The sequence below is a fragment of the Diplotaxodon limnothrissa genome, linkage group LG14, assembly GCF_057381915.1.
Source record: "Diplotaxodon limnothrissa isolate DT_005_m linkage group LG14, D_limnothrissa_male_GT1.1, whole genome shotgun sequence".
NCBI classification, from domain to species: Eukaryota; Metazoa; Chordata; class Actinopteri; order Cichliformes; family Cichlidae; genus Diplotaxodon; species Diplotaxodon limnothrissa.
In genome coordinates this window covers 35,795,534-35,823,518 of record NC_140609.1, presented here as the reverse complement: position 1 = coordinate 35,823,518, position 27,985 = coordinate 35,795,534, and the positions used below count along the sequence as shown (strand labels likewise).

The 27,985-nt window shown below is 42.7% G+C and overlaps 3 protein-coding genes across 4 annotated transcripts; 2 read left to right on the top strand and 1 right to left on the bottom strand.

Moving 5' to 3' along the window:
• Positions 1-44: 44 nt before the first annotated feature.
• bicra (BRD4 interacting chromatin remodeling complex associated protein) lies at positions 45-16,271 on the top strand. The gene is made up of 15 exons (XM_085371043.1): positions 45-83; positions 4,758-4,803; positions 4,907-4,952; positions 5,544-5,609; positions 5,872-7,941; positions 8,132-8,299; positions 9,590-10,189; positions 10,590-10,782; positions 10,865-10,962; positions 11,150-11,284; positions 11,386-11,438; positions 11,531-11,679; positions 12,798-12,892; positions 12,994-13,096; positions 13,225-16,271. Exons 2-15 carry the CDS (start codon positions 4,763-4,765, stop codon positions 15,036-15,038), a joined length of 5,631 nt encoding a protein of 1,876 aa, XP_085227169.1. The 5' UTR covers positions 45-83; positions 4,758-4,762; the 3' UTR covers positions 15,039-16,271.
• A 686-nt stretch (positions 16,272-16,957) lies between these two features.
• Positions 16,958-23,480, top strand: ehd2b (EH-domain containing 2b). Of its 2 annotated transcripts, XM_085371054.1 has the most exons (8): positions 16,958-17,194; positions 17,266-17,328; positions 18,431-18,896; positions 19,033-19,209; positions 20,178-20,293; positions 21,359-21,771; positions 21,877-22,041; positions 22,163-23,480. In XM_085371054.1, exons 3-8 carry the CDS (start codon positions 18,676-18,678, stop codon positions 22,709-22,711), a joined length of 1,641 nt encoding a protein of 546 aa, XP_085227180.1. In that variant the 5' UTR covers positions 16,958-17,194; positions 17,266-17,328; positions 18,431-18,675; the 3' UTR covers positions 22,712-23,480. The 2 variants fall into 2 exon arrangements, with proteins under 2 accessions (XP_085227180.1, XP_085227182.1); XM_085371056.1 differs by having other exon boundaries at positions 16,958-17,328; positions 20,178-20,275.
• A 2,214-nt stretch (positions 23,481-25,694) lies between these two features.
• nup88 (nucleoporin 88) lies at positions 25,695-27,919 on the bottom strand. The gene has a single exon (XM_085371053.1). The coding sequence runs from the start codon at positions 27,917-27,919 to the stop codon at positions 25,760-25,762; it is 2,160 nt and encodes a 719-aa protein (XP_085227179.1). The 3' UTR covers positions 25,695-25,759.
• Positions 27,920-27,985: the final 66 nt, after the last annotated feature.

Below are 27,985 nucleotides of genomic sequence, written 5' to 3'. Positions count from 1 at the left end.
CTGCCTTGTAGTTGGGTCCTGTACAGCAGCCCGTGCGAGGCTGTCCTGGAGACCCCGCGCTGCCTGCACCTCTATCGTCTCGGGTGAGTTTGTTACAATGTAGCAATTTCTCTATTAATCCAAAAAACTGTTACAAAGCTGCAATATTCGCGAACTGCACGCGAGCCACGAACTGCACAGCTACCGCAATCGAAGCGCCACGCTGCCGCACGAACCGGCGAACATGCTCATTTTCCACCGAATTCCCAAGCATACCCCCCTCATCCAAGAGTATTCCAACATTAACTCATATTTTGCTTACAAGGAGAGATAGCTAGCTACGCAATTGCGTTTACGCTTCAAATCAGACAATACTGCCTTGTCTTTGTCAAATCGAGGCATCGTTGTGCACTAGGGGTGTTAAAATTGTGTCACTCGCTGGTTTGTTTTGAATGTCAAAGCCTCAAGCTAGCTGTACGTCTCAATATTGTTGATAGCTTGTTGGCTTAGCTGGTTAGCTAGCTAGGCTAACGAAAGTCAACCCAGATGCGTTAAAATGACTGAAAATAGAGGCAAAACAGTGGTTTAAAATTAAACGTTTTGTTAAATTAGTGTTTTAAGTCAGCAGTGTGGCTACGAAATACTCCGTGTTGTGAGTAATAAGCGAAATATACATGCAAAGCTCTTTGAAAACACTAGCTAGCATGTAGCAAGCCTCTTGCAGTGACTCCATTCATATCCTGCGTACTAGCTGCGCTCTAACCGAGCAATGGCTACGATCTGCTGCTGCTTCAGAGCGGCAACTGGGTGTACGGTCGCTTTATAGGTCTCGGTAAACTCGTGGAAGCTGATTTGAGATGGTGTTTTCGTGTTGTTGGAAACGAAAGGCACAGCTGGTGTTTTGAGTTGTGGTAAATTCAGCGGGAGGCGAGAGCCCGTTCTCGAAATCTTTGCAGGCGGAGCGAAAACCGCGCGTTTTCAGTTTGTTGTCTATTGCCATCCGCTGTTTTTTCGGATTTTAACAAATATGAGTTCTGCTTGGTCTCTCGATGGGTTCGTTACCACATGGGGATTTCTGTTGTTGATAAGTGTAGGTGTTAAAAGACGTTGAATTTTTTGAAAATCAGTTTCTGTATTTAACTGTAAACTTTATTATTATTTTATAATTTAAGGACCTCATATTTTATTTATCACGTCATGCTTGCTTTATCCTAACAAGACACCGAAATATCTGACAGTGATAGGTGATGTAATGATTTAATGAGTCATTACTCATAATTTGAATTTTAAAAACACACAGGGGAAAATCAAGGACTTTGAAATTAATGTGATGGACTTCATAAATGTTTATTAATATTGTTATTAAGTAACTATGTAGCCCATACTACCTAAGAGTAATTAGAGTGAGTTTATGTTATTCGGAAACTATAAGAAAAACATTAACATTGAAATTTGTGTTGATAATGTATATCTAGAATGGGTTAATACCATAAAATTTCTTGGTGTGATCATTGATCATAAGGCCTGTTGGAAATCACATATCACTTATGTGAGGGGAAAGTTAGCACGGGGCATTGCTGTCTTGGGGAAAGTAAAACAATTTCTGGATAGGAAAACATTGTATATGTTATATTGTGCTTTACAATTACCATACATGAGTTATTGTGTAGAGGTTTGGGGCAATACATATAAAAGTAATATTCAGACTATAATCATAATGCAGAAAAGGGCTATTAGACTAATAAATCAGGAGGGGTATAGGGCTCACACAAACACACTCTTCATTAAGACGCAAACTATAAAATTCCAGGATCTGGTGAAGTTTAAAACAGTGCAAATAATATATAAGGCAAGGAAAGGGATGCTCCCAATCGAAATAAGTAAATGGTTCTTAGAAAGAGAAGGGAGGTACAATTTTAGAGGGAAGTGGAATTTAAAATTACAAAGAGTAAGAACAACATTGAAAAGGATGTCTATTTCAATAGCGGGAGTTAAATTCTGGAATGAATTAAAAGAAGAAATAAAGGTCAGTAGTGATATAAACCAGTTTAAAATAAAACTCAAAAAAGAAATTTTAAATAAGTATAAGAATGAAGAAAATGCAATTAACCCAAGACAGCAGTTAAACTGATGTTTATTTTCTTCTGCAAATTAGCAAATCTAAATATAGTTTTAGTTGAACATGAGAAAATATATTTTTGTGATGTTATGTTCTAAGTTGAAGGCATTGTATACGTTTTTTGTTGTTCAAATTTAGATGATGATGATGTAAACCTGAGGGGGTAGGGCTAAATAAGTATATACTTCTGCCTACTTTTCAAACAACTACATGGAAAGATTTTATGAAATGTTGGTGAATGTATATGTTTGAAATAAAAATGAACTGAACTGAGTGTTTAAATATAACTTAGTCTTTTTGGATGCCAAATGACCATGATGGTTAGTCCAGCTTACTGGATAGCTTTGGAAGCAAGAAAAATGTTTAGATTTTTAATGCTTGTGATTTTTCAATAAAATGCATTTCTAGACCTGGTAGAGTTATGACATTTTTACATTACAGCTTAATCCATACCCTAAACTATGTTGGAATTGAAAGTATTTCTGTATCTTGACAAATTTTTAGTCATAAAGAGTAAAATAATACATTAGTTCAGTTTAAAAACAGAATTAGAAGGTTTTGTGCTTTTAGAGAGATACTGTAAGCTAGTATAGGCTGTTCTTCATCAGTGTTGCACATCGATAGGTAATTAAATGTTAAATGTTTAGTTGTACTCTAATAAATTAAAAGGAATGTATCTTATTGTGAAATTGTTTTACTGGTGTGGCTCACTAGAGATCAAATTCAGTTGTATGTGGCTCATTAACTGAATATAGTTTGAACCCCCTCTTTGTCTAAACTAACGATCTGAGAACATAATATTAAGATCTGTGGTTTCTTTTTGTAGTTCTTCTAAGGAGTGAGCAGCTAACTCAAATCTATGTTCAATTACAATTATGACTTCCAACAGTTATGAAAACAAGATAAATGAGGTAACAGAAATATTTTTGCTTTCTTTTTTTCTTTAGTTTCTTTTTGCAGCAGTACGCTAATTTTGCCTTTCGTTTTTTAATCCAGTGTACTTGTTTTCTTTACAGTGGTGTTTATTTGCCTCTCACTAAAAACCCCAAGTCACGCCCCCAGATGCTGTGACAGTTTAAATTTGGTTAACAAGCAAAACAAATTAATCTGTTTGGAAACCGACTGATAACCAGGAGTCCAACGGGGAGCAACAAATATATTATTTCATTATTTTTTTAAGTTAATTAGGAACAAAGTAATAGTGATTATGATATTTGCACCAATAGAATAATTTTGACGTTTTCTCATGATGACAAGCAGTGCTGAAAATATGTTTTATTGCTACTTTGCAGTGCTTTACAAAAAAAATTAACAAAAATTTGTTACTTCAAAGGATTAGTAATATTAAATAATCATATGAAATTAATTCCTGTCATGCTGAAGAAGCATAGGACTTGAAAAACATCACTGTTCTGTAGTTCACTATCAAGTGTGGCAAGCCATAAATCAGCTTCTGTGTAAACATTAGGGCTGCCACAAACGATTATTTTGATAGTCGACTAGTCACCGATTATTTTTGCGATTAGTCGACTAATCAGATCATCATCCATTGGACGTACAGCGTACAGCTTATTGCACCAGCAGCATCTGGTCTTATATAACTATCATTAGCTTACAGCTTGAAGTGTTTGTGCTAACTAAAAATAAAGACAAGATGGTAGTTTATTAATTTTTAATGAAATTTGCAGATTGTTTCGGTGAAGTTTAATAAACTCCTTGCTTTCTAAAATATAACAGGACACCGGAGTATATTCTCCAGCGTCTCACACTTCTGATAATCAGCTGTCTGCTTGACAGTTTTAGCTGTGCAAAAACTATAACTTTAATCTCAGCCAAACCGATTTACTCAGGAACAAATAAAATACTAAAGAAAGCCAAACAATAACATTTTTAAGTTATCTAAGTGACTTATATATATGTTTAACCTGACTAGCAAAAGACGGCGGTGGGTTTGAAAACGATTTGCCGGGAGTCCGGTGTTCTCACGGCTCTAGTTAGCCTTGCCCCCGCCTAGCTGACGAGCTAGTGGGTAACAGACGTCTCCGAAAACGTCGGAGCGCTTTTGAAAATATGTGGTGTCTTGATAAACTGAGCAGATATTTGAGGTTTACACAGCTACATTCTCGCCTGAAAATATGTTAAACGTTTATTTTGTGACCCAGAAAGAATAATAAGAGTAAAGTTAAAACTAACTAGCTGCCGCCATTGTTGACAACTGCGCTGGGCTGCGCTATGAATTCTGGGACACAGCTTCTTCTTCTTCGGGGTTTAACGGCAGCTGGCATCCTTGTACATGCAGTGCTGCCATCTTCTGTTTCAGTCCGTTATTACACTCTTAAATCCTACTACTCATTCCTGCGTCCTTTGTGATCTTACAAAGCTTCAAACGATGCGTCGACTATTAAATTAGTCGTCGACGATTTTAATAGTCGACATAATCGTGACTAGTCGACTAATCGTGGCAGCCCTAGTAAACATGGAGACAAAAATGGCTGTGTTCGAGTCCACTCTGGACATTTCTTGTGTATCATTCCCCTCACTCTCACTGTTCTTTTGCATTGCTCCCTACTGCCCTATCAAAATAATAATAATAATTAAAGCGTGCACTGACAATGAAATAAATCAAGTTGTCATAAAAACAATTTCTCATCTTTAACAGTTGTCATGGATGATGAAGACGGCAGGTGCCTTCTAGATGTAATTTGGTAAGTTAATGATGACTCGATGAAAATCGGCTAAATCTCATCACAAACTGGTCAGCCATTTCTTCCCTTGTACTGTGAAGATTCACTTTGTTTTCTCTTGCAGTGACCCAGAAGCTCTCAATGACTTTCTTCATGGATCTGAGACCCATGTGAGTATGAGTGGGGGAGGGTTTTTTTTTTTTTAAAAAAAGAAAAGAAAGAAAGATGTCTCCTTTTTTTTTTTTAAGTTAATGATTTCTATTTACAAAAAGTGAGTTTGTAATTGATGTGATGAGGAGTCATAATTATGCATATTTTTGTTAGTGCTGGCATCAGTTAGTGAAGTGTGACTCTGTACTTAAGTCACTTTAGATTACACGTTAATGCACTCTGAAACCTGCTTCCCTCACTGCTTTCATGTAATTTTCTTATTGCTGTATCTGCTTAATGGTTTTCTTTGCTTTTGATTTGCACTATTTGTAGTTCCAGCCTCCCTTCCCTTTTTATTTGGCATATTCACAAAATGAGAAACGATAATACTAACGCTTCCCAACTCTGTATTACACCTATCATTTTGCATTTTTGTCACTTATCCTTTTACTGGTTCTTTTACAATCTGGGTTTCCTGGACTGTATTCTGTCCTTTCCTTGCCCTTCCCCTGGCTGATGGTTTGTATATTTATCTGTCCTGGTGACTTTTGCCTGCTGGTTTGGGTGCCTTTGGTTTCCATCTTTCCTATCCTTTGTGGGTGTGTCTGTAGTTGGACACTGACGACCTTTTGGATGGTTCAAGTGACCCCTCCAGCTCATTCTTCTCTGCCACTGGGGTGAGTAAAATCCCCCAATGCTCTTCCTTCTGTTTTCTATTTATATATGTCGCATGCTTCACCTATTACTCCTCTCCCATCTACTAACAAATCTACACTTGACAGGCTTTGTTTTGCTGCATTCTGACAAGATATTTTTGTGGGGTTTTTATATTTGCATTACTTTGTTCATTTCCACCCCTTACCATCATATCTAGTGATAAAAATTTACGTGTTACCTGATTTCACTTATTTCCTCTTCGTTTTCCTCCGTTCCTTGAAGGGCCACGTTCCAGAGGTCCAGCCTACAGCCCAGCTGTCGGCCAATGAGTCAACAGGCCTTCCTAGAGTCAGTGTTGACTTGGACTTCTTGGAGGATGATGACATCTTGGGAGGGTCCCCAGGTGGAGAAGGTGGGAGCAATGGCATTGGGACAAATCATGAGCCATGTGACATCTTGCAGCAAAGTTTGGCTGAAGCCAACATCACAGAGCAAAGCTTACAGGAGGCAGAAGCTGAGCTGGACCTGGGCTCCTTTGGAATTCCAGGCCTTACACAGGTGGTTCAGACACTGCCTGATGCCAGCCTTGCTGGGGCTGGAAACAGTGCTGTTGGTGTAGGCATTGGTGTTGGGGGAGCAGCAACAATTTTTCCCGGGTCAGCCACGAGCACCACTGCTACTCCCCCCAACGCCACAACTGACATGCTAGGGTCAGTCCTTGCTCAACAGGGCCTTCAACTCCAATCCCAGGTCATGAACAAGGCAATCAGTGTTCAGCCATTTATGCAGCAAGTGGGCCTAGGAAATGTGACGCTTCAACCCATTTCAAGTCTTCAGGCTCTTTCTAATGGGAGTCAATCTGGACATTTGGGTATTGGACAGATTCAGGTTGTGGGTCAGCCTACCGTCATGACTATCAATCAGTCTGGCCAGCCAATCCTGGCTAAAGCCATGAGTGGTTACCAGTTGCACCAGTCTGGGCCAGAGGTATCAGGTGCTGGTCCTCAGCCAGGGCTTGGAGGCTCAGGAGGTGGACTTCTGATCCAAAGTAATAAAGCTACTCTCGGATCCCCAGCTTTAAATGGACCGGCTGTTTGTGTCAGCAGCACAAACAGCAGCAGTGGTGGTACAATGACTGCTCCTGCTGGGCTTGTGGGTTTTGGCAACACCCTTCTAAGTTCAGGAATAGGATCCCAGACACAACCTCAAGGCCAAATCATGCAGAACGTGATCATCCAGCGCACACCACCACCTATTCAGCCTAAACCCCCTCAGGGGGGAGCCATCCAACCGAAACTCTTCAAACAACAACAGCAGCAGCCACAGCCAGCACCCCAAGTCTTGCAAAATGATGCCCACAAGGCCCTAGGGCTGCAGCAACTTCCAGTTTCTGCTGCTCAGAATGTAGCCTTCCTGACAGGAAAGCCAGGCTCCAATGTTGTCCTGAGTACTCAAGCCACAACTCAAGGCGCTCAGTTTCAGCAAACCCTCTTCAAGCCACAAGCAGCACAACCATCTGGCAAGCCCCTGAGTGTACACTTGTTAAACCAATCTAGCAGCATTGTTATTCCTTCTCAGACAGTTCTGCAAGGTCAGAACCACCAGTTTCTCTTGCCACAGCTGCAAGCAGGTGGGCAGATCCTGACCCAGCACCCCGGGGGCCACATCATCACAAGCCAGGGTCCTGGTGGACAAATCATTGCAAACCAGATTTTAACTGCAAACCAGAATATCAACTTGGGTCAGGTGTTGACGTCGCAGAGCCATCCTGGGGCAGCCCACATCCTCTCTGCACCCATTCAGCTCCAGCCTGGCCAGATGGGCACGCCTACCCTCTTTCAGATGCCTGTCACATTGGCTCAGAGCCAAAATCAGACACAGACCCAGACTGTCTCAGGTCATGCCCAGACAGTCATACAGGGCATGCCAATTCAGAACCCCCTGACCATGCTGAGCCAGGTGGAAGGACTGAGCCCCGCTGTCAGCCTTCAGCCAGCCTTGCAGCCTCAGCCAGGTGGAGTCCCTAGCAGCACAGTAGCAGCAACTATGGCTCAAGGACAGCCTGGAGAGTGTGTAACTGTGCTGGGAAGCTCCACAGACCAGGCTACTCATCCCACTCAGCAGCTTGTACCACAGCCATCTATCCTTGCCATGCAGCCGGCTTCTACTGTGTCCACGGTTACCACTGCATCTTCCTCCTCTCCGTCCATGTCAGTTTCCACCTCTTCCTCTGTCACAGCAGTGGGGCTGGTCCCCCCTCAGGCTCAGCAAAGTCCAGGGAGGTTACTGTTCACCAACCAGGGCCCCAGCATGATCCTGAGCCAAGAGTCTCTGCAAATGTTTCTTCAACAGGTCAGTGTTCAAACTTAAAACTTTTGCTTACCTTGTGTTCAGTTAACATTGTCTAAAAAGATGAATAACATGCATGGAGTGATATCTTGGTTTGACCTCTTTGGTTTACTATTTTACTCCCCCTTCCCTCCAATCCCCTTCCTCCTTCCTTCCCTCCCTCATCCTGAAATGGTAAATGTACTCCAATCAGGAGCAGCACCACCAAACAGAGAATGAGTCAACCCCCTCTGTGGGCGTACCTGCATCTGTAATCGTCAGCAGCAACAGCATCACTACTCCGGCCCCTGCTGTCCATGACAGCCAATTAACTGACTCTTGGGTGGGCCAGAGCCACAGCCCTTCCCCTATGGTAAAGCAGGTAGAAATGCCCCTTTATGTTGAGCCCCACCCCCTTGTTGCTGCTGCTGCCTCCACAACAATGTTAGGATATCTTATCTTTTCTCCTTACTATTCTGTACCTCTCTTCTGCATTGGTCATTGCTTCTATGGCGCTCACCCTTGCTCTGCATTTCCAAAGAACAAATATGATTGTTGGCTTGCGGCTTCTGTGTGTTTCTTACGTTGCTTAATTACATGCAAAGGCATGATCATTCCAGTTGTCCATACCTATTGCGTGCTAACTACTCTGAATTTAGGACTGGCAAACAATATTCAAAGGAATATCTTTTTCTTTTTTTTAATTCATTTGATATTCTTAATCAGTTCTAACATCCTTGACTCAAAGCTGAAATGGGCAAAAGTTATGGTATAATTGGACTATATATTTTAGCATGCTGAAATATACGAGATCTAATCTTTTTTGGCCTTTTCTGGATTTCTGCCTACAGCAGCAAGGCTAGAATAATCTCTTCACTAACACTGCTTAGTCACAGTAAATGAACTCATCTTCATCTGCTGCATTACTGATTAAGGACTGATGAATTGATTCACTCCACACTATCTTCCACCTCTCACCCCTCTGTCCCCTAGTGTGACCAGGGTAATGAGCCCCCCCAAAACCAAAATGACATGTTCACCTATCCCTCGTCCCTCAAGTCTGCAGATCACCTCCTAATTTACCACCACAGACCCACAGATCTTGATTTCTTGCTTTTGTCTACAGTTTTTCTTTTTGGCTCGCTAAATAATCATTGCCCTCTTCTTATGTGTAAATGCTAGAAATAAAATCTGTGAGTTTCTACTACTTTTACTTTAAAATCTATTAGTTTTTAATTCTAACACTTTGCTTTTGTGTTTGTTTGGTCGTTATTTACTTGTGTTTGTGTACGTCGGGATTGGGTGATAAATCTGTATTATTATCTATTAGTTTATTTGATTGTTTCTTTTTTTCATTTTAAAGTGTGTGAGTGTATTATGATATTTGCAATTAGGATTTTTAACCTAGGTGTAAGTATTAAACTCAGTATTATGATGCATACATATAGTACATCATAATAAATATTGATGTCAAAAACGTGAAAAGCCATATCGCCCAACCCTACTTTGTGTCAAATCTCAGATTGTGTGCTGGACACTTATTCGCTATAGACTTTTTGTATGTGATTTTTCTTCTTTTTTTATGTGCTTAATATCCTGATTTCATTCTTCCTTAAACTGTTTGCTCCCTTGAATCAGATAAGCATACTGTATTTTGATTCCACTTCTTCAGGTACCCTCCAGTGGACATCAGCAGCCTCTGAAGATCCATAGAATGTCTCCTTGTCCACCTGCCACAGCACCACCAGTGGCAGAAAGTCCCCAGCCTTCCCAGTCTCCTCTTACTCTGAGCCAGCAGATCCAGTCACCACACCACCAACAGCAGTCACGCCCTCCCTCTCAGCCTCAGCCACAGTCGCAAACTCCTTCTCGCTCATGCACACCCTCATCTCACCCTCCACTCTTTATTGTCCATAACCAAATTGCAGAGTCCCCCAAACCAGCTCTACAGGGCCAGCCACAGCAAACGCCACCCCAACAGACACACATTCAAGTTCAACTTCAGCCTCAGCCGGCCTCTCAGTCTGCCCCTTACCAACAAGACATGCCTCCTATGTCACAGTCACCGAAGCCTCCACCTGCACAACATCAGTTCACTGCAGCTCCTGTCAGCGCTTGTGCCACCACTGTGGTTAAAACTCATGTTCCCATCCAGGGCCTGACATCAGATCAGCAACATAATCTGCAGTTAGTAGGAGCACAAATTCAGACTCTTTCAGCCATCTCTCAACCCTCACCTAAGCAGAAACAGCTGCTGGAAAGGCTTCACCAGGTATCATTACAATGTTACACATTTCTTCTTACTGAAAACTTGTAACGTAATTAGCATACAATTAGGGATCTTGACTGTAAAATCACTGTGTGTATTTTTGACTTATTCTTTTTTCTGAGGTTCAGCAGCATGCTAAGTTGCTTTCACTAGTACAGTTTGTATTGTCGTGGAAAAATAATATATGCGATTTCTGTATATATACTTAGTTGTTATTTTCCTTTTGTTCAGTTTAGTTCCATTTATGATATTTTTTTTCTGTTATCAGTTGGGTTAAATACATTGTGAACATTACCAATAAACCTACCAGTACAATATCAGCATAACTAAATTAGGAGCCTAAGCATGCTCCAAAATATTTTGAATGTAGGTACAAATATATCTGTCCTGATGGTATTTCCAGGTCCAGCAGAACATCATGCTACAAGCTAAGCAGCCTACTCAGCCTCAGCCTCAAATCACCACTCAGTTTAGTTCCCAGCAAGATGTGCCTCTTGATAAAGTGGTGATTGCATCATCATCAGCCAGCACTGGTACACCTGCTCAGCTACCCTCAATGCTGCAGCCGGCATCAGTGCTTGTCAAAACTCCTACAGGTTAGACATTAATTATTGTCAGTGATGCAAAACAGACGTTGAAGTGTTTCCTTTTGTAATTATCTTTATTCTTTATTGCTAGCATCAAGTGACTTACAGGTATTCTCAGGAGCCCAAGGGCAAGCTGGAGCAATGGTGAATCAGACTGTCACTCCTGCCAGCCTTACCCAGCCTGCACAGGTATGTAATATAACCCAATTCCCAGTAAGAACATATGTGTGGTATTTGCCTGGCGTTATTTTGTGCTACTCTAACACCTTTGTCAGTGAATATAAAATTTAACAGGGATAGTATTTTCCCAATACATTCCTTTTGTATGTTTTGTCACTTTCTGCTTTTAAATTTCCCTCTTGTTTTCCTTTCTCAGGTTCAGCCAAAGCCAGGAGTGATAAGCTCTGTTGGAGGGGTGACTCTGGGGAAAGGTGGCATGCAGATACAGGTGTTGGGAGCTAGTCTGACTCAAATGCCTGCTCCACAGCCCCCAGCTTCAATACAAGCTCAGGTAAATGAGCGTTGCTACATGTTTGTACTGCCTCTGGTATTTAAGTTTTAGTATGAAGGGTTTTAACCCTTACACTTTATATTTGTTTGTTCCTGTTACAGACAACAACAATAATGAAAATGCCTTTCAGCGCAGAGCCCAGTAAAGAAGCCAGGTATGTTCCATGGTAATTTTCCAGGGCTTCTTTTAATTGATTCTTAAAAGCCATATTTGTGAACAGTATTAATTTTACACACTTCACTGCAGGATGCTAGAACAGCTAAGGAAACATCAGGGTTCAGTGCTTCACCCAAACTACAGTGCCCCTTTCTGCTCATTTGAGGACACACTGCACAGACTCCTGCCTTACCATCTCTACCAGGGAACTGCCAACTCTTCTCAAGATTATCAAAGAGGTAACAAATTGCCTCTTTTGTAAAGCTACCAATAGGGATGGGTATCGTTTAGGTTTTATCCGATACCAGTACCAAACCGGTACTTTTGAAACAGTGCCGGTGCTTAAACGGTGCTCAAACCGGTGCTTAAAGAATGGAGAACACAAAATTGGTCCAAAAACCTCTCATGTTTAGCTGTTTGTAAAAAGATAATAATGTTAGCCTTTTCTGCAGGTATGGGGCATATATGGTATCACTCTTGGCTGGAAGCAGTGCTTAAACAATGGAAAAAACACAAACCTTGTCCAAAAACCTCTCATGTTTAGCTGTTTTCCACTTTTTCTTTGGTCATTTTAGCCTTTTTGGCCAGGGTGACGGGAGTATCTGCCATCAAAAAAGAAGACAGCCGCATGTAACTACTACGGTGTTTGCTAGTTCACCTTACATGCATTAATGTAATAACGTGGTTAGCCTACTCAACGTAAATTACACACGAACAACATTAAGCTACTCACGCAGAGAAGAACGGCTGCTGCTGCCATCATCATCCGTCATCATTTCTGCTACACTGGCAGGGCTAGGGGCCAGGACTCTCCTCTTTGGGTTTTTGGGGGATGTTGCTAACTCCGGGTCCGATAACAGGCAACCCACCCGCAGTAGATGTGTGAGGTCTCGCAGCAAGCTATCAAATACGGTGCATTTCTCAGCTTTAAAAAAAAAACGCTATGCGTCGCCAGGTGTTTCATCGGATTTGAGGTGTTACCTCCTTTGACAGTATCACAGTATCAGCTTAAAGCACTTGTTGCTGCTGAGTTTGCATCTTTTACTGTGAAGTACAGCCAGACTTTTGACCGCTTCGCCTTGGGCATTTTTAATCTGTAGCTCTGCTCTAAAAGAACTTACGTACCTGGACCCGCCTACTATCCTCAGAAACGTAAAATGATTGGCTAGAATCCAAAGTGTATGACATCTCAGAAAAAAAAGCACCGAAATGTGCGCTGCTTTTCGGTCTGGTTACTACCGTTTATGTCAGAACCGCTGCCATCGTGGCACCGGATATCGGTACCCATCCCTAGCTACCAATGTATTGCTTGATTTATAGTTGAGAATTTTCAACAATTTGGTTCTCTTTTACACAGTGGATGATGAATTTGAGAAGGTCTCCAGCCAGCTGCTGAAAAGAACTCAGGCCATGCTGGATAAATATCGTTACCTGCTCTTTGCAGAGTCAAAAGTAAGTTTATAAATCAGCATGTTCACTGCAAGCATTCTTAGTGCGTTTTTGTCCTGAATTGATTTTAAAAGTGATGCTGTTTGGCATATGAACATGAGCAGAGACTGGGCCCCTCGGCAGAGATGGTGATGATCGACCGGATGTTCATTCAAGAGGAGAAGGTTGCATTAAACCAGGACAAGATTTTGGCAAAGGAGAGGCCAGGTATTTTACCACTGTCTGTGGTTATTAAATTATTAATAAATAATTAAAAAAATTATTAATAAAATTTTGTAGGTATTCAAAAATAAAGAAGGTGTGTTTTAATTATACATTTGTTTATTTACTTGCAGAAGAGTTTGTGGCAAATGTGCGAATGTTGGAGAGTGTTTCATCCCAGCAGAAATTATCATCTGCTGAACCCACCCCAGTGAGCGGAGGGGTATCTGCTGCTGTCCCTGCTCCAGCGCCTGCTGTTGCTGTTGCTGCTGCTCCTGCTCCTGCTGCCATCCCATCCCCTGTTCCAATCATTGCCCCAAACCCTCCGCCTGCACCCACACCAGTTTCTGCTCCTGCTTCTTCTCCTGTCTCAGTTCCTTCTGCGGCCCCTTCTCTTTCCCCTTTCCCTCCTACCAAGCTCGTGATAAAGCAGGGTGGAGGCAGTGCATCTGTGTCCTGGTCCAGTAGCTGTCCTCCTCCTCCAGCTCCACCAGTCAAGCCAGTGGCTGAACCCACTAGCCAGATCTCTACAGTTCGTACTCCAGCATCGTCATCCTCATTTTCATCCTCGACATCAAACTCTCAAGCGGCTGATGATGATGATGCTCTTCCACAGCGAACGAGCAAACCGCCTATCAAGACCTATGAGGCTCGCAGGAGAATTGGTTTGAAGCTAAAGATCAAGCAGGATCAAACGGGGTTCAGTAAGGTGGTCCACAACACTGCCTTAGACCCAGTGCACACACCTCAACCTCAGCTGAGCAGCCAGTCTATGTCCCAGACTCAGCCGCAGTCTGAAGCTGCTGTATCACAAGCGAAGGTTCACCCTTTATCAACCCCTTCGGCCACGGTTATCAGAACTCAGTCCCCTGTATGCACTACTTCGTCTGGCTTGTCAGTCACAATATCAACCTCTCAGTGTAACCCATCACTGAGAGGAAGTGTTCCCCCCATTTCAGCCTCATCTTCCTCCACCTCTTCATCCCATACTTGGTCTTCATCCACCTCCTCATCTTCCATTCAAATGAATGGGACTTTGGATCACCACGACACAGGTGGGGTCAAACACAACCCTGCCTCTACTGCCACTTCCTCACAGACAACTTGCCGTCTTCCCCTTCGAAAAACTTACCGGGAAAACATTAGTCCTCGGGTCAGACCTGGTGTCCCAGGTGGAGGAGATGAAAATTTGTCCTACCCCAGAACCACACCATCACCCCCCAGACACGAGGCCTCAAATCCTCCCTCAGAGCGGACAGTGATAGCAAGTGTGAAAGTAGAGAAGAGAGACAGGGAGGCTTTACTCACTCACACAGATTCAAGCCACGAAACTGGCCGTTTGGGGAGTGCAGTGCAGGGGCTGGACGAAATGGATGTGTTTAGTCGTGGTATCAAAACCACGCAACACCATCATCTCCCACAGCTTCTAGACAGAGAAGGGGCAAAGGAGAAAGGGGAAGAGCACACAGACCAAGAGACAGATGTAAGTAAATATAAGAGGTTGAGTGGAAAAAATCGACATAAGGCAGGAGGAACATTCAGAATGGACCAGCATGCCCCTGGGCCCCCGTCGCCAGAGTCTTCCTTCACACGAGACTCTTTGCTTCCTGCCAAACGCTGCAAGTCAGACTCTCCTGACATGGATAACGCCAGCTTCTCCAGCGGCAGCCCTCCAGATGACTCACTGAATGAGCATCTGCAGTGCGCCATTGACAGCATCCTTAATCTGCAGCAGGAACCCTCTACCCGCGGACACCATATTAAAGGGGGCAACAGCAGACCCCACCAACACCAAAGTCAGCGCCCTGGGGGCTCAGCGCCCTCATCACACAGACCTTCAGTCCCATCCTCTTCCTCTGCTTCTTCATCCTCTTCCTTGGCCCAGCACCCTCAGGTTGGTGGCCGCGGCCACAACGGCAGCCTGGTGCCCCAGACTCAAAGTAGATAACAGCCCCTCAGCCTCGGACTCACAAGGGGAACTATGAAACAGTTTAACGAGGCAGGGGAAAGGGGCACTGTGAAAACAGTATCACTGTAGTACTCTGCCAGGCTGTGTTGGCTTTGTTTGTTTATTTGAATTGTCCAAACATTTCTTTGTCATTTACAGTCTAAAGTTGCCCCATGATGGAAATACAAACATAGTCAAAAATGGTGAATTGCAGACTTGAACATGCTCGACAGATGTGCTCCCTCAGCCAAATTCGAGTAACAAGATGAAATTGTCAGTGACTATTGTTCTCTAATTCTGTCTTTATTTTTCACTTTGGTCTTTTTTTCCCCCTCATTCACTTGTTCATACATTCCTTTCATGTGGTCTGAGCACCAGTCTCTGTCCACAGCGGTTCATCTTCTGGTTTAATCAGTGTCGTAATGAGCATCAGGCATCTTATTCAAACAGTTTAAAAGGTAACAGCTTTTCACTAAGAGAGCTGCAGAAGAAAGGCCAAAGAGGTTACAGCAGTGTAGTACTGTAAACAGTCATAATACATCCAGTGTGCTGCCGGACCTACCATATTTGATTCTCTTATCGCAAAGATAGTGTTGCTCCAGAGATGCAAACAACAAATGCTAAAATGAAGCAGTCCAACTCTTTATCAAGACCACGCTTCTTTATGTAGTGTATTAACCCTAAATATCAGTTGCTTTGGTCTTAAGGTAAACTCCTCTTGAATTGAAAAAAGTGAGTACCATCAACCTCTGTGTGTCTCCATTTTAAACAGATATCATGTCTTTTTTTCTTTTCTTTTTTTAAGTAAATGTTGAGGGGAAAAAATTGAACGTTTGTAAAATTGGTTTGAAATTGACTGCTCAGATGCTGTTGTACTGTCAGGATGTAAATGAACTTGTAAGAAATGCATTTTTTTCTGCTTCTATTGTCAGATGATTTTCCAGTTTCTTGTTTTTAGACTGCACCTCCACTCACCCCCCTGTTGCCTGTGATGCCAGGTTAGGACTTTATGCATTTCAGTCAGCAGGGGTCAGGCAAGGTTTCTGTGTTTTCTGTCTTTTGGATCTTCCTGTCACTGTATGCCTGCCTCACTTGAGTTTTTGTTTTTGTTTTTGTTTGTTTGTTTGTTTTTATTTCCCCCCCTTTGTATAAGCCTGGTGGACAATTCAAACACAAACACAGCACAAGCATTGAAATTGAAAAAAAGGAACAATAATAATGTACAAAAAAGACCGTGAGAGAATTTGAAGTATAGTATTACAGATTAATTTTGTATTGTATTTATTGTGTATAATGACACTTTTTAAAAAGAAAATGTACATTTAGTAAAACTGTAAATTAAACCTTGCTTCTTTTATGAAATATTGCAGCGTCCTGTCCTCTGCTCTTTTATTCCTCAACTCTGTTCCACCACTCGAGGCTGCATTCCTTTCGTTTACTAACGCTGACCGAGGAGGACTGTATGATAGTCAGGAGGAGGAGATGGTGGTAATGGTTTCAGCACTGGGGTGTGTTCTCTATCAGACAGTCAGCAGGTGGTGCATAGAAGTGAAATCATAGAGCTGGTTTGTATGCGTCATTGCTTGGAGAATCCGCAGAATTTGGAAAGAATAAGTCATTTTTACAGGGGGGGTGGGGGACTAGCATGTCTAAATCTAAGGCATGTGATTATACTGAAATACAACTATTGTAAAACAAGGAGTTTCCAAGGTATAGTCAAAAGATTGCAGAGTGAAGTTGTATATATTTAAAATGTGCATAAGGACTGTGGGAGATTTTGTCTTTTTTTTTTTTTTTTTTTTTTTTAAAAAGCAACTCCACCCAAATTATTTATTCGCAACCCCCTCCTCCAGTCCACGCCCTCTAGCCACGACTTAGTTCATCCTTGCCCTGAGTAGAGTGTTAGTGCTGCCCACATATTGCCAGGCATCCCTGGAAGAGGAGGTGTATTAAACTTAGAGAAGCAAGCAAGGAGAGAGAGAAAAAAAAAATCCTCGGTGTGGTGCGCCTGTGTGTCTGAGTGTTTGCCTTGGGAGATTGGGAACCCTTTCCAGATGATCTGAAGCTCATCTGAAATACATTAAACCCAGGAGAAGAACGATCCTCTAATTCAGCTGCGTTGACGCTCCACTGAGGGTTCCTATTTGCTGTTAGAGGTACACCCATACATGTAGCTGCAGCTCCCCAAGAGACTGTTTTCATCTCCTTAAGCCAAAATATTTTCCAGGCTCCAGAGGGCAAGATTGGAGAGCTGGAGGGAACTCCCTGAAGAAGCCTGCATAATAACTTGGTAAATACTCCTTTTAAACTTTAAATGTGGCAGTAATGATTGGCTTGCATTTTAACTGAAAATATGTAGCTGTAATTGTAAAGTAGAGGGAAAACTAAGCTTTGATTTGGTATATAATGAGTGCAACAATTTATAAAGTAGCTAAATAACTTTCTGTATAGGCTTCTGATATTTTTCACTCCCCTGATACTTGCTGCTCTTGCACATTTCAATGTTACTTTCCATGTTCCAGGTCCAAAATTTTGTTGCAATTCCGGTGTGCAAACCCACGAGGCATTTTCCTTCATCCTTAAACATTATAAACGGATCCCAAAGCCTAAACCAGCTTTTTGATTTTCACAGTGAGACCATAAATCCACGTTTACTCGTACAGCTTGGCCGCAGCAGAACTTTTGTATATAATGGCTACATTTAATGCCTCTCCATTAGATCTCCAGGGTTCGCCATTTTGACAAGAGGGCTTTCCACACTGGTCTTATGACATGTCAGGACTGTGATTACTGTTTTCCTCGGGGGGAGATTTTTTAATATCCTAGTTTAAATTGGATTTGCAAGAGAAGCTCTTCACAGATGAGCTAACATCTGTTGACATGTGTCTTGCCTATCTTCCTTAATGTCAGTCTCTTTCTATAATGAGTTATGCCTTTGACTCTTAATCCAGGGTTTCTGTTTATATAGACTGCTGTAAAAAGATAATTACTCAAGGGTTACATTTGTTTTTCCATGAGAACACTATCTCCTGAGATGTCTCCTTGTATGAGCAGTCTGTGCACGAATTACATGTTCCACTTAGGGGAACTGCAGCGGATAAAAGAATGTCTTACTCATTTCACTGTAAAGGCATGAGCTGTGCCTGAGCAAATCCTGATGCAGGGCTGGGTTTGCAAGTTTTCCAACATGAACACCAACTTTTTCCAGGCATCCACTGAAAATGCTTGGCAGACTGAGGGTGGGCTGAAGTTTGCTTTAGATTCCACATTGTTTCTCTAGAATGTGGCAGACTTTGATCAAGCACACACAGGTTTCTTTTGGGATGTGGAGTTATCTCTTTTTTTCTGTTTGATTAAACCTCTACCTGCCTCATTTTCTCTCTGCGTTTCAGGATCTAAAGGTTTCAGTGTGTTGACTCAAAGGAGAAACTCCCAACTTTAAACTAAACACCAGCCCTATCGTTTCTCTAAGTGTGTGCAGAGAAGGGCTCAAGGACAAGTGAGCAGCATTCGTATAAATACAGGAAACACCTGAAGGTTTTTCCAAGGCTTGGCCACAGGAAATATAACTCCAAGCAACTGATATAACTCTGACACTGATTTTTGCAAGAAGCTCTCTATCCTCTTGTCAATCAATATGTCACGCTGGGGGAGAAAGAATGTGAAGAAGGCGCCTGAGGTGATCCACACTGTGACAGAGGGACTGAAGTCCCTGTACCGCGAGAAACTGCTGCCTCTGGAGCAGTACTATGGATTCCATGACTTCCATTCTCCTAGTTTGGAGGATGCAGATTTTGACAATAAGCCTATGGTGCTAGTTGTTGGACAGTACTCCACTGGAAAAACAACATTCATCAAGTAAGACACTACAATGCTATGGTATACATTTGCCCATTCTTATATCTCCTGAGTATTTCTACTTTATTTAAGTGACAGCAAATATAAACAAACAAACAAAACAAAACAAACTACAAGCTTTTTGTCTGATTTACAGGTATCTGCTGGAGCAGGATATTCCTGGGAGCAGGATAGGTCCTGAACCCACCACTGACTGCTTCACTGCCATCATGCATGGGGACGTGGAGTCAGTCATCCCAGGGAATGCCCTTATTGTAGACCCTAACAAGCCTTTCCGCAAACTCAATCCATTTGGAAACACCTTTCTCAACAGGTGAGAATCTGGCTTTTATTCACAGTGCGTTGTGATTTTTTTCCCCACTAAGCGAGACAGTTACATTTTAGCATGAAATAGGCAGAACATGTGAGAGAACTCATGGAGGGAAAACAGAGAAGGAGATATTAAGATTACAGAGAGTGTTTTAGCTCTGGAATTTCAAGTGCTTGTGCCAAATTTCAGAGGAGGAGGCACTTGCCTTATTTGTGGAAAAATGGTGAAACAGAGCGATATCACCCAAGAGGGTGATGAAAGTTCATGTACTCAGGCAGGAACTGCAATGTATTAAAGTTGAAAACTGAGGTTAGTGGGGTCTACAGCCTCTTAGGGTAAAGAGAAACACAGAAGTCACAGACTGTGGAGGGACTGGAGAAACTGTAGGACAAACGAGACGTTTATTCCTGTCATGTTTACTGCCCAAGCTGATGTTTTTCCACTGTTGTTAGCCAAGGAAGAAGTTACGTCTTACAGTGAAGTGAGGTACTAGAGGCATAGCCACGCAGGCCAGAAGTGACAGGAACTTAGAGTGCTTCTGTTAATGGGCTCCATCATGACATTCTGGTGCAAGTTTTCCAAGCATGCGTTCCTGTCTCCCTCAGCAGGGTATGTTTGAGAATGTATTTGCGTCTCTCCTTTTGCGTTGACTTCCTGTTCTAGGAACCAGTGGGCTCGTTAAGCCCATAAGCTGCAGGAAGCAGTGGTGTTGTTCTAAGCCCCACATCGTTAGCAGGCCTTATTGTTTGATTCTGGCAGTAATGGTCATTTTCCTTCAGGAAGCCCAGAGCAAAAGAGGCCTGCTTGCACACAATGGCCTTCAGTGGGAGGGACAGGGTGTGTGGACAGAGTGGCTTTCAATCTGCTCCTGAGATCGCTCTGGCTTTTTTTGATAAGAATTGACTATTTCCACATAATTTAGACTCTTAAACAATCTTATGTCATTCTTTGTTTGCTGATGAATATGCTAGATTCCAGTGTGCCCAAATGCCTAACCAGGTTCTGGAGAGCATCAGCATTATTGACACACCAGGGATCCTGTCTGGTGCCAAACAGAGAGTGAGCCGAGGTGAGGGAAAAGGCAAAGGTGAGGAGAGGGCATGGGGGGCCTGCAGAGACACACGTCCTTGAACATCAGCTCACAAACTCATCTCCTTGGCACGCCTGGCTAACTCATGGGACCAGTATGCTCTGTTGCAATGACATTTGGCAGCAGAGATAAAAAAAAAAAAACATCTCTGCAGTACACAGCAGCCATAAAATCATAATAAGGAACAGAAACAGTGCAGTCAATTCTGCGAGCACATCTGGAAGAAATGTACTGTTGAGCATTAACTATCACAATCACCTCACACCATTTTGTTTTTTTCTAATTTAATATTCACTCATGCTCCAAGCAAACCATTATTCCAATCAATCTGCATGAGCAACTAACAAGTTTAAAGTGTCAGTATACCCAAATTATGAAAACATATTTCCTTGCTTACCGCTGGTGGTATTTAGCCATGTAAACAGTTTTGGTTTGATCACTAGAATTTTTTAAAATATTCATCTGCAAGATTTGCTTCTATATCCTAAGAGGATGGAAGTAAATAAGATGTTAAAAGAGAAGTCTCAGTTTCTCACTCAACAACAAATGGACTGGATTATTCAGAGATACTGAGATGCTCTTTTAAAAGTAGGCTACTACTTTTTTTTTTTTTTATCAGTTCTTGTGCTGTGTGTACCACAGTTCAGTTATCAAAAATTTAGAGATGCTTTCTTAAAACCAAAAAAGATAAAAACCAAAACTATCTATGTGGCCATCCCACAAAAAGTATGTGGAATGTGTTTTCTTTGGGGGGATTTTGATGAACTTATGATTTAGTAGAATCATGTTGATACAGATCAACCAGTGCCTGAAAAAATATTAACTAATTTATTAGACTTTCACTTTCATACATTAAGTCAAAGAATTCTTTTTCATTATGTCTTGCACAAAAATGAAGCCTCTGTGACCGGAAATTCAGTCTTTGGGATTTTACAGATTATAATCTTTAGGGTTTGTGTCTGTGTCGACCTTCTTCCCTCTCCTGACCCTTGTTTGTTCAATGCATACTCCACATTTAGGTCTACGGATGAATCAGTGATTGCATCTTTTTTGTTTAAACAGGGTATGACTTCCCAGCTGTACTGCGCTGGTTTGCAGAACGTGTGGACCGCATCGTCCTGCTGTTTGATGCTCACAAGCTAGAGATATCCGATGAGTTCTCTGAGGCCATCGGTGCCCTGAAAGGCAACGAAGACAAACTGCGTGTGGTGCTAAACAAAGCAGACATGGTGGGCACCCAGCAGCTGATGCGAGTGTATGGTGCCCTGATGTGGTCCCTGGGGAAGGTATTTGGCACTCCAGAGGTTCTACGTGTCTATATCGGCTCCTTCTGGGCAGAGCCATTGCTGGTAAACGACAACCGTAAGTTGTTTGAGCTGGAGGAGGAGGATCTCTTTGCTGATATTCAAAACCTTCCTCGAAATGCAGCCATACGCAAACTCAATGATCTGGTCAAGAGAGCCCGTCTGGTTAGGGTGAGCGAGTTGCATATTTGTTCACGTCTCAGCATGTTTTCATTAAATGATTATTCAGAAAGTCATATTGGTGCACTCTGTGTGTTTTATTTCTCTAAATCCTAGGTCCACGCCCACATCATCAGCCACCTGAAGCAGGAGATGCGTTCTGTCTTCAGGAAGGATAATAAAAAGAAGAATCTGATCTATCAGCTACCAGTTATTTTCTCCAAGATCCAGCTTCAGCACAACATTTCTGCTGGAGACTTTCCAGACTGTGCTAAGATGCAGGTTTGTTTGAAACACTGGCTTTGTTTACAAGCAACTTCTGTTAACTTGTGGTTACAACAGGAAAGTTTATTCTAATGTAACTATTAATCTAAGGACTAACACATTATTCTCATTTTTAAAGGAACAACTGATGGTTCATGATTTCACCAAGTTCAAATCCTTGAAGCCTAATCTGATGGCATCCTTGGATGAGTTGCTCTCCAGTGACATTGCCAAACTGATGCCCCTCCTGAGGCAAGAGGAGCTGGAAGCAGGTGATCAACCAGGTGTGCAGGGTGGTGCCTTCTTGGGGACCCGTGCTGGACCTTTCTCAGAAGGTGACCCCTTTGTTGAGGAAAATGGAGAGGGTTGTGAGGAGGAGGAAGATTGGGTGGTGACCAAAGACAAGCCCAAATATGATGAAATCTTCTACAACCTTGCTCCCAACGAGGGGAAACTAAGCGGCACCAAGGCAAAGGACTGGATGGTGAGCTCCCGCCTGCCCAACTCTGTTCTGGGTCGCATCTGGAAGCTCTCAGATGTCGATCGTGATGGCATGTTGGATGATGAAGAATTTGCCCTGGCCAGCCACCTAATTGAGGTCAAGCTGGAGGGTCATGGTCTTCCCCCTGAGCTTCCCAACCGTCTGATCCCACCCTCCAAACGTAGGCAGAAAGGCTCTGATGCATAGACCATCTACTGGCTGTCACACCTATGCTACTGTTGTATTTGCTCTTATTTTCCTGCAGACCCAAATCTAAACGTTGCATGTTAGGTATGCAACGTTTCCTCTGAGAATGATTATAATCTTGCACAATGAACATGCTGTATTTAAATATAAGTTGACAAACAAGGGCTTTCAGAAAAGGATTGTGTATAAGTCAAAGGATCTGTTTGCTTCTTCCCTTTGACTCCTCAAAGTTGGCTTTTTTATGATGAATATATATTTGCTGAGCAGAAATGAAAGGCTGAGTCTAAGTGAGCAAAAATCTGCATGTACTTTTAAAAACTCCAGAGCAATTTTATTCTTAAAAAAAAAACACCTTTTTTGACATTTTAACATTCCTTCAGTGTCTAGATATTAGAGATTATTTGTAGGAATATGCCTTTTTTCACATGTGATCAGTCCAGTGAAGCATCATTTAGAAATTTATTTTCAACTTATTTTGTTGTGTTTTCAGCATTTTCTTCTCCATGTAACAGAACAATCATGTACAAATCTAAAAATCTGAATGCATTTCACTCTGATGCTTTACATGTCACATTTTTGTGCTGAATTTATACATTATTTTGTAAATTGTCGCTGTTTACGTTGTATGTGCAGGATCAGGATCTGCGTTGCATAAAAGAACATTACATTCTCAACTAGACTGAATGAATGCCATGTTACTGACTACTGTACACAGCTCTGCCAACTGTTCTTATGTTAACAACCATTGTAACCAAATAAAACTACCTGACTGTGTCTAGTGTCTTTGGTTATTCTTTCATACAAGCAAAAACTTTTGTACAACTTGAAAAGGTTTTTAAACTTAGTTATCAAAATGCCTACAATCTGAAAATAAATAACCTAAAATGGAAGTAATAGCTATGGGGGTTTGATTTGACTCTTTTTCAACAACATTTTGTGTTTTATCAAGCTCACTTGGTCTCTCAGTGACAGACCACATAAACAGTGACTCACAGTCTCCTCTGCCAAGTCCCCATACCACCATTTTCCGAGGCTCTTTCCCTTGTCGTTCCCACCATCTGAAGCCTTTTTTCTGCCCCTCGTTCTCTTGCACATACACATGCAGTCTATTTGTACCCCTTCATCCCAGTTTAGTTCTATGTTCGCATTCACATTAGCCTCCCAGCACACAGTGTTTGGTTTTGGTGTAAACTATGTGGTATGAGCGTGAATGTGTCCTGTGTAGAGCTGCGTATTTCACATAAGAGTTTCAGGCTTTCCTAAAGAAGGAGTGGCCTCCCCGCCTTCTTTTTCCACTCCTCCATGGAAAGAAACACAAATGAGAAACAGAGGCAATGCAGCCCTTTCCTCGCAGCTCTCCAGCTTACAGTGACTCACATGTGAAGAATGTGGTGGGCTGGACTGGGAGTTATTAATATCTCCTTTCCTAGGGTCTGCTAACTTTCCTCAGGATCTAAACATTGTACCTTTATGAAAGAACTTAAAATTCCCCTTTTGGACTGTTCCCGAGTGAGCCCTGCTGTTTACCACACCCTCTTCTATGTATCTGAGAGAAAAAGTGTGAGGTGATGTGTGTGGAAAAAACAGCTAAATCATCATAAAGACATGCAGTTTCTTGACTAAAAATGCTCTCCTTGTATATTATTAAGTCACAGCTATCAACACCTTCTTAGAGAGTAAAAATAAATAAATCCCAATAGCAGTTTGAACAGTGCTTGTCTGTTATGTAAATAGTTATTCTGGGTCATAAACCATCTCAAATATTTGGTATTCAAATCAAGCTACCACTGCAACCCTGCAAGCAGCCTAAATTACAGTTGATGACCCCAGCGACGACAAAGATCCCCAACAATGAAGCTTACTCAACAAAACTGGGGTCTCCTTATACGTCACTGATTGTTTATGTGGGGAATTCCTCACTAGGAAACCTGTGGTGGAAGAAAAACTGAGGCCGTCAGCTCTGGAGATGGGGTGACACCTGGTGGATACAGGATTCTTAGCAATCTTATGCTGAAATTGTTCACTGGAGTTCCCAGCTGTAGATGGCAGACTGGAGGCATGCAGCTGTGCACATTGAAGGACATGTTCAGACACGGGAGAAAAAGTGAATCCCTAGTGTGTAGGAAGCCCTACTTGAATTTTAACATTGTTTACAATTTTGGCTTGCAATGTTTATTAAGACAATAACCAAGACAAAACAAATAATTTCCTGCCTTCTGTTTAGGAGTTATGCTCTTGCTGTGTCTCTTACTGGGGGCATGCTATGTATTGCATCTATGCTAAACATCCATATCAAACCAAACACTCACATGATTTTAGCCTCCTTTAGAAGTTCAAACATCTTGCCAGGACGTGGAATATTTAGTTCAGTTCACATTTGTTTGTTTTTTCGCAGTTAAATTACTAACTGGGACTTTCGTTGTGATGTTTGCATCTTCCCCCTGTTTACACAGGTTTTCTCCAAGTACTCTGGCAAATACAGCAACCAGCAGCTGTGAACGTGTCAGTTAATGCATGTCAATATAAAACTGTTAACTTGGATTTGTCTCTTAATATTTCTGCTTTTTGTAGCTATCCTACATTGAGACACAAACAAGTTTAATAATTTCAAGTTCATTTATTTATTTTTATGCAAAAAGGTGAGCAAACAAAATTGAAAACAGCTGTATAAGGTTAGTTTAGCACAAATTACTTTTAATTTTTCCTGCCTATACACGGGACATTAAACTGAGTATGTTAGTGATTCAATCATTAACATGTCAAAAATATTGATGTAGAAATATACAACTTTTTGTAAGAGAAAATCCAACCTTTTGTATTTCTGTATTCTGTATTAAGGAAAAACATTTAGTATGAAAGGTAAAGTTACACTAGCACATATAAGATATAGCATATAAGAAGATAGCACAACCACTTAGAGCTCAAGAACTCATTACAGCTTCTTATCAAATGTCAGAAAAACGGAAATGTAATAACGGTGCATTCCATGGAAAATTTGAAATATTTTCCCAACTATACAGAAAAAAAACTAGCATTTTTCTGCAGTGCTTAGAAACTAAAATGATTTTTGATGTCTTTGATCTGCTTCATCATGTCACCAATTTGCTGTCCTTGTTCTTTGAGGACATCCTGAACAACCTTCTTCTGGGGAGCGTTGAGGGAAACTGTTGCCCTAGTTCCGGGCATATCCTTGCCCACTTGTGTCTTCTGGTACTCCATCTTCATGTTCACCTGTCTGATGCAGTTTTCCAGGTGTTTCAGTTGATCATTGATGGTCTGCAGCTCCTTCTTCATTTCCTTTTCACTGTTTGATAGTATGGGTAGCTGGCTTTGCAGGCTACACAACACTTTCTTAACCCTGTTCATAATGGTTTCTTGGCGATACTTTGCATCTTCGTATTTATCAGCCAACCTTTCTGCTGCTTCTCTCAAAGTCTTCCTCTCCTCCCTGCACAGAGACAAATCCTCCAGCTGCTTGTTCTTCTGGCCTGTCAGGAGTTTCACCCTCCTCTGCATCTCTTCACGAGCCATGTCCTGCTTGAGAATGTACTCCTCGCGGAACACCTGTGTGGCTCTGCTGAGGAGCTCCAGACACTCTGGAGGTGGTGGTGATGTGTCCTTGTCTCCAGCTTTAAGTACAAGAGGATTGGTGGAGCTCCGTGCCAGGATGTTGCGAATGTGCTGCTCAAAGGAGTCTTCGGCCAGCCCACGCAGAGGGGAGCTGGCAGAGCCCAGACCTGGGTGGGAGCAAAGCAGGGGAGGGGAAGGAGGGCGAATGGAGCTCAGAAGGGGTAACAGAATGCACTCGTAAGTGCTGGTGATGCAGATCATGGTGGCGCCCAAGGCAAGGTCAGACACAATCAAAAAACCACGAATTGGAGCCGACTGACTGGTCAGGAGCGGTCTGGTGCAAAGAATGTGCTCTACAATGCAGCGCTTCTCAGCAGCCAGCTCCTGGAGACTGTCCTTATCCTCCTCATCTGATTTAAGGAACCTCTGCAGCTTGTTGACCCAGATTAGCCCCACGCTGTGCACTCCTGCTTCATGGGTGCAATGATACCGGTGCTGACAGAGAGGGTCTCTGTGCAGTTTGATTGGACAGGTGAAATCAAACTCTTGCGGCTCCTCGTCCTCTCCCGTTGCCACTTTAAGTATGAGCTCTAGCTCAACACACTCAAACACATAAAGAGCTGGCACTGTCTCTGTGCCTCGGATCCACTTTTCCACTGCCCCCGTGTCATCCTCTTCTTCAGACTCCAGCACGACACAGTGATACAGTGTGCCAGTTTCTGTGGCGATGACCAAGATACTCGGAACACATGGCAGGCACAGAATGGCACAAGCATCATAGCCATAGTTATCCTCTGCTGCTGGATACATGGGGAGAGGTCCAACGGGTTTACTCAGACTTATACCGTTTACCTGGCTCGTGTAGTTCACATAGGTCTCCCCATTTTCGTAAAGAATATAGAGAGGGTAGACCAGCTGGTCTTTGGAGACCTGTCCTGCCAGCTGCCGAGGAGGGGATGAAATCGGCCCAAAGTCAAACGCCACTGCTATCTCTCCCAGAGAAGCTGCGTACGAATGCACCGGAGGGTCGAGGCTGCTCTCGTCTTCTGACTGCGACACTGGCAGGATTTTGGCCGGTGTCTGCGGAGACTTCAAGCTGTAAAATCTGATCGTGTTGTCTGAAGTGAGCAGCACCATATGTGGCTCGTCAGTCTCGCTAGGGTACCAAGCAGCCTGTCGCAGACTGACCGACGGTGAGCTGGTGAAGAAGCGCTCCGCCACCGGGATGGTCTTGCAGTTGATTTTGCTGCGTCCGCCTTCAAACTCGGACCTCTTGCCCCACCGCAGAGGAAGCTCCAGGACCGAGACGCCTCGTTGACCGACCAGCGCGACATGGTGCTGTGTCGGGCTCACCAGCACCTGGCACACTTCAAAGAGCGGCGGGTTGATGCACAGCAAGGTCTGATACTTCCCGCTACCGGAGCTCTCCTCTGAGTTTAAGTGCCGCAGGTTGGTTGTGTAAAACACGCGGTCTGAATCGTCCCACACGAACAAATCCGCTCCCAAACAAAACGTGAGGTTCTTAGCGATCCCTCTTTCACTCGAGGTGCACTCCAAATCCAACTTCTCGCGTATTATTTTGAATATCGTGTGATTCGGTAAGTCATTGAGCCACCGTTCTGAATTGAGTGCCGCCATCTTGATCAACTGTCTGATTTCTGAAGGAAGCAGTAACGTGTTTTGGGTTTTTTCACGACAGTCATT

What these genes read in the sequence shown, in the direction of transcription:
- bicra (XM_085371043.1), top strand. Translation starts at nt 4,763, where the DNA reads ATGGATGATGAAGACGGCAGGTGCCTTCTAGATGTAATTTG. An exon ending in GCTTGTCAAAACTCCTACAG is followed by an intron (nt 10,783 to 10,864) that starts GTTAGACATTAA and finishes CTTTATTGCTAG; the next exon opens with CATCAAGTGACTTACAGGTA. An exon ending in TGCTCTTTGCAGAGTCAAAA is followed by an intron (nt 12,893 to 12,993) that starts GTAAGTTTATAA and finishes GAACATGAGCAG; the next exon opens with AGACTGGGCCCCTCGGCAGA.
- ehd2b (XM_085371054.1), top strand. Translation starts at nt 18,676, where the DNA reads ATGTCACGCTGGGGGAGAAAGAATGTGAAGAAGGCGCCTGAGGTGATC. An exon ending in GGAAACACCTTTCTCAACAG is followed by an intron (nt 19,210 to 20,177) that starts GTGAGAATCTGG and finishes TGAATATGCTAG; the next exon opens with ATTCCAGTGTGCCCAAATGC. An exon ending in CAGACTGTGCTAAGATGCAG is followed by an intron (nt 22,042 to 22,162) that starts GTTTGTTTGAAA and finishes TCATTTTTAAAG; the next exon opens with GAACAACTGATGGTTCATGA.
- nup88 (XM_085371053.1), bottom strand. Translation starts at nt 27,919, where the DNA reads ATGGCGGCACTCAATTCAGAACGGTGGCTCAATGACTTACCGAATCAC.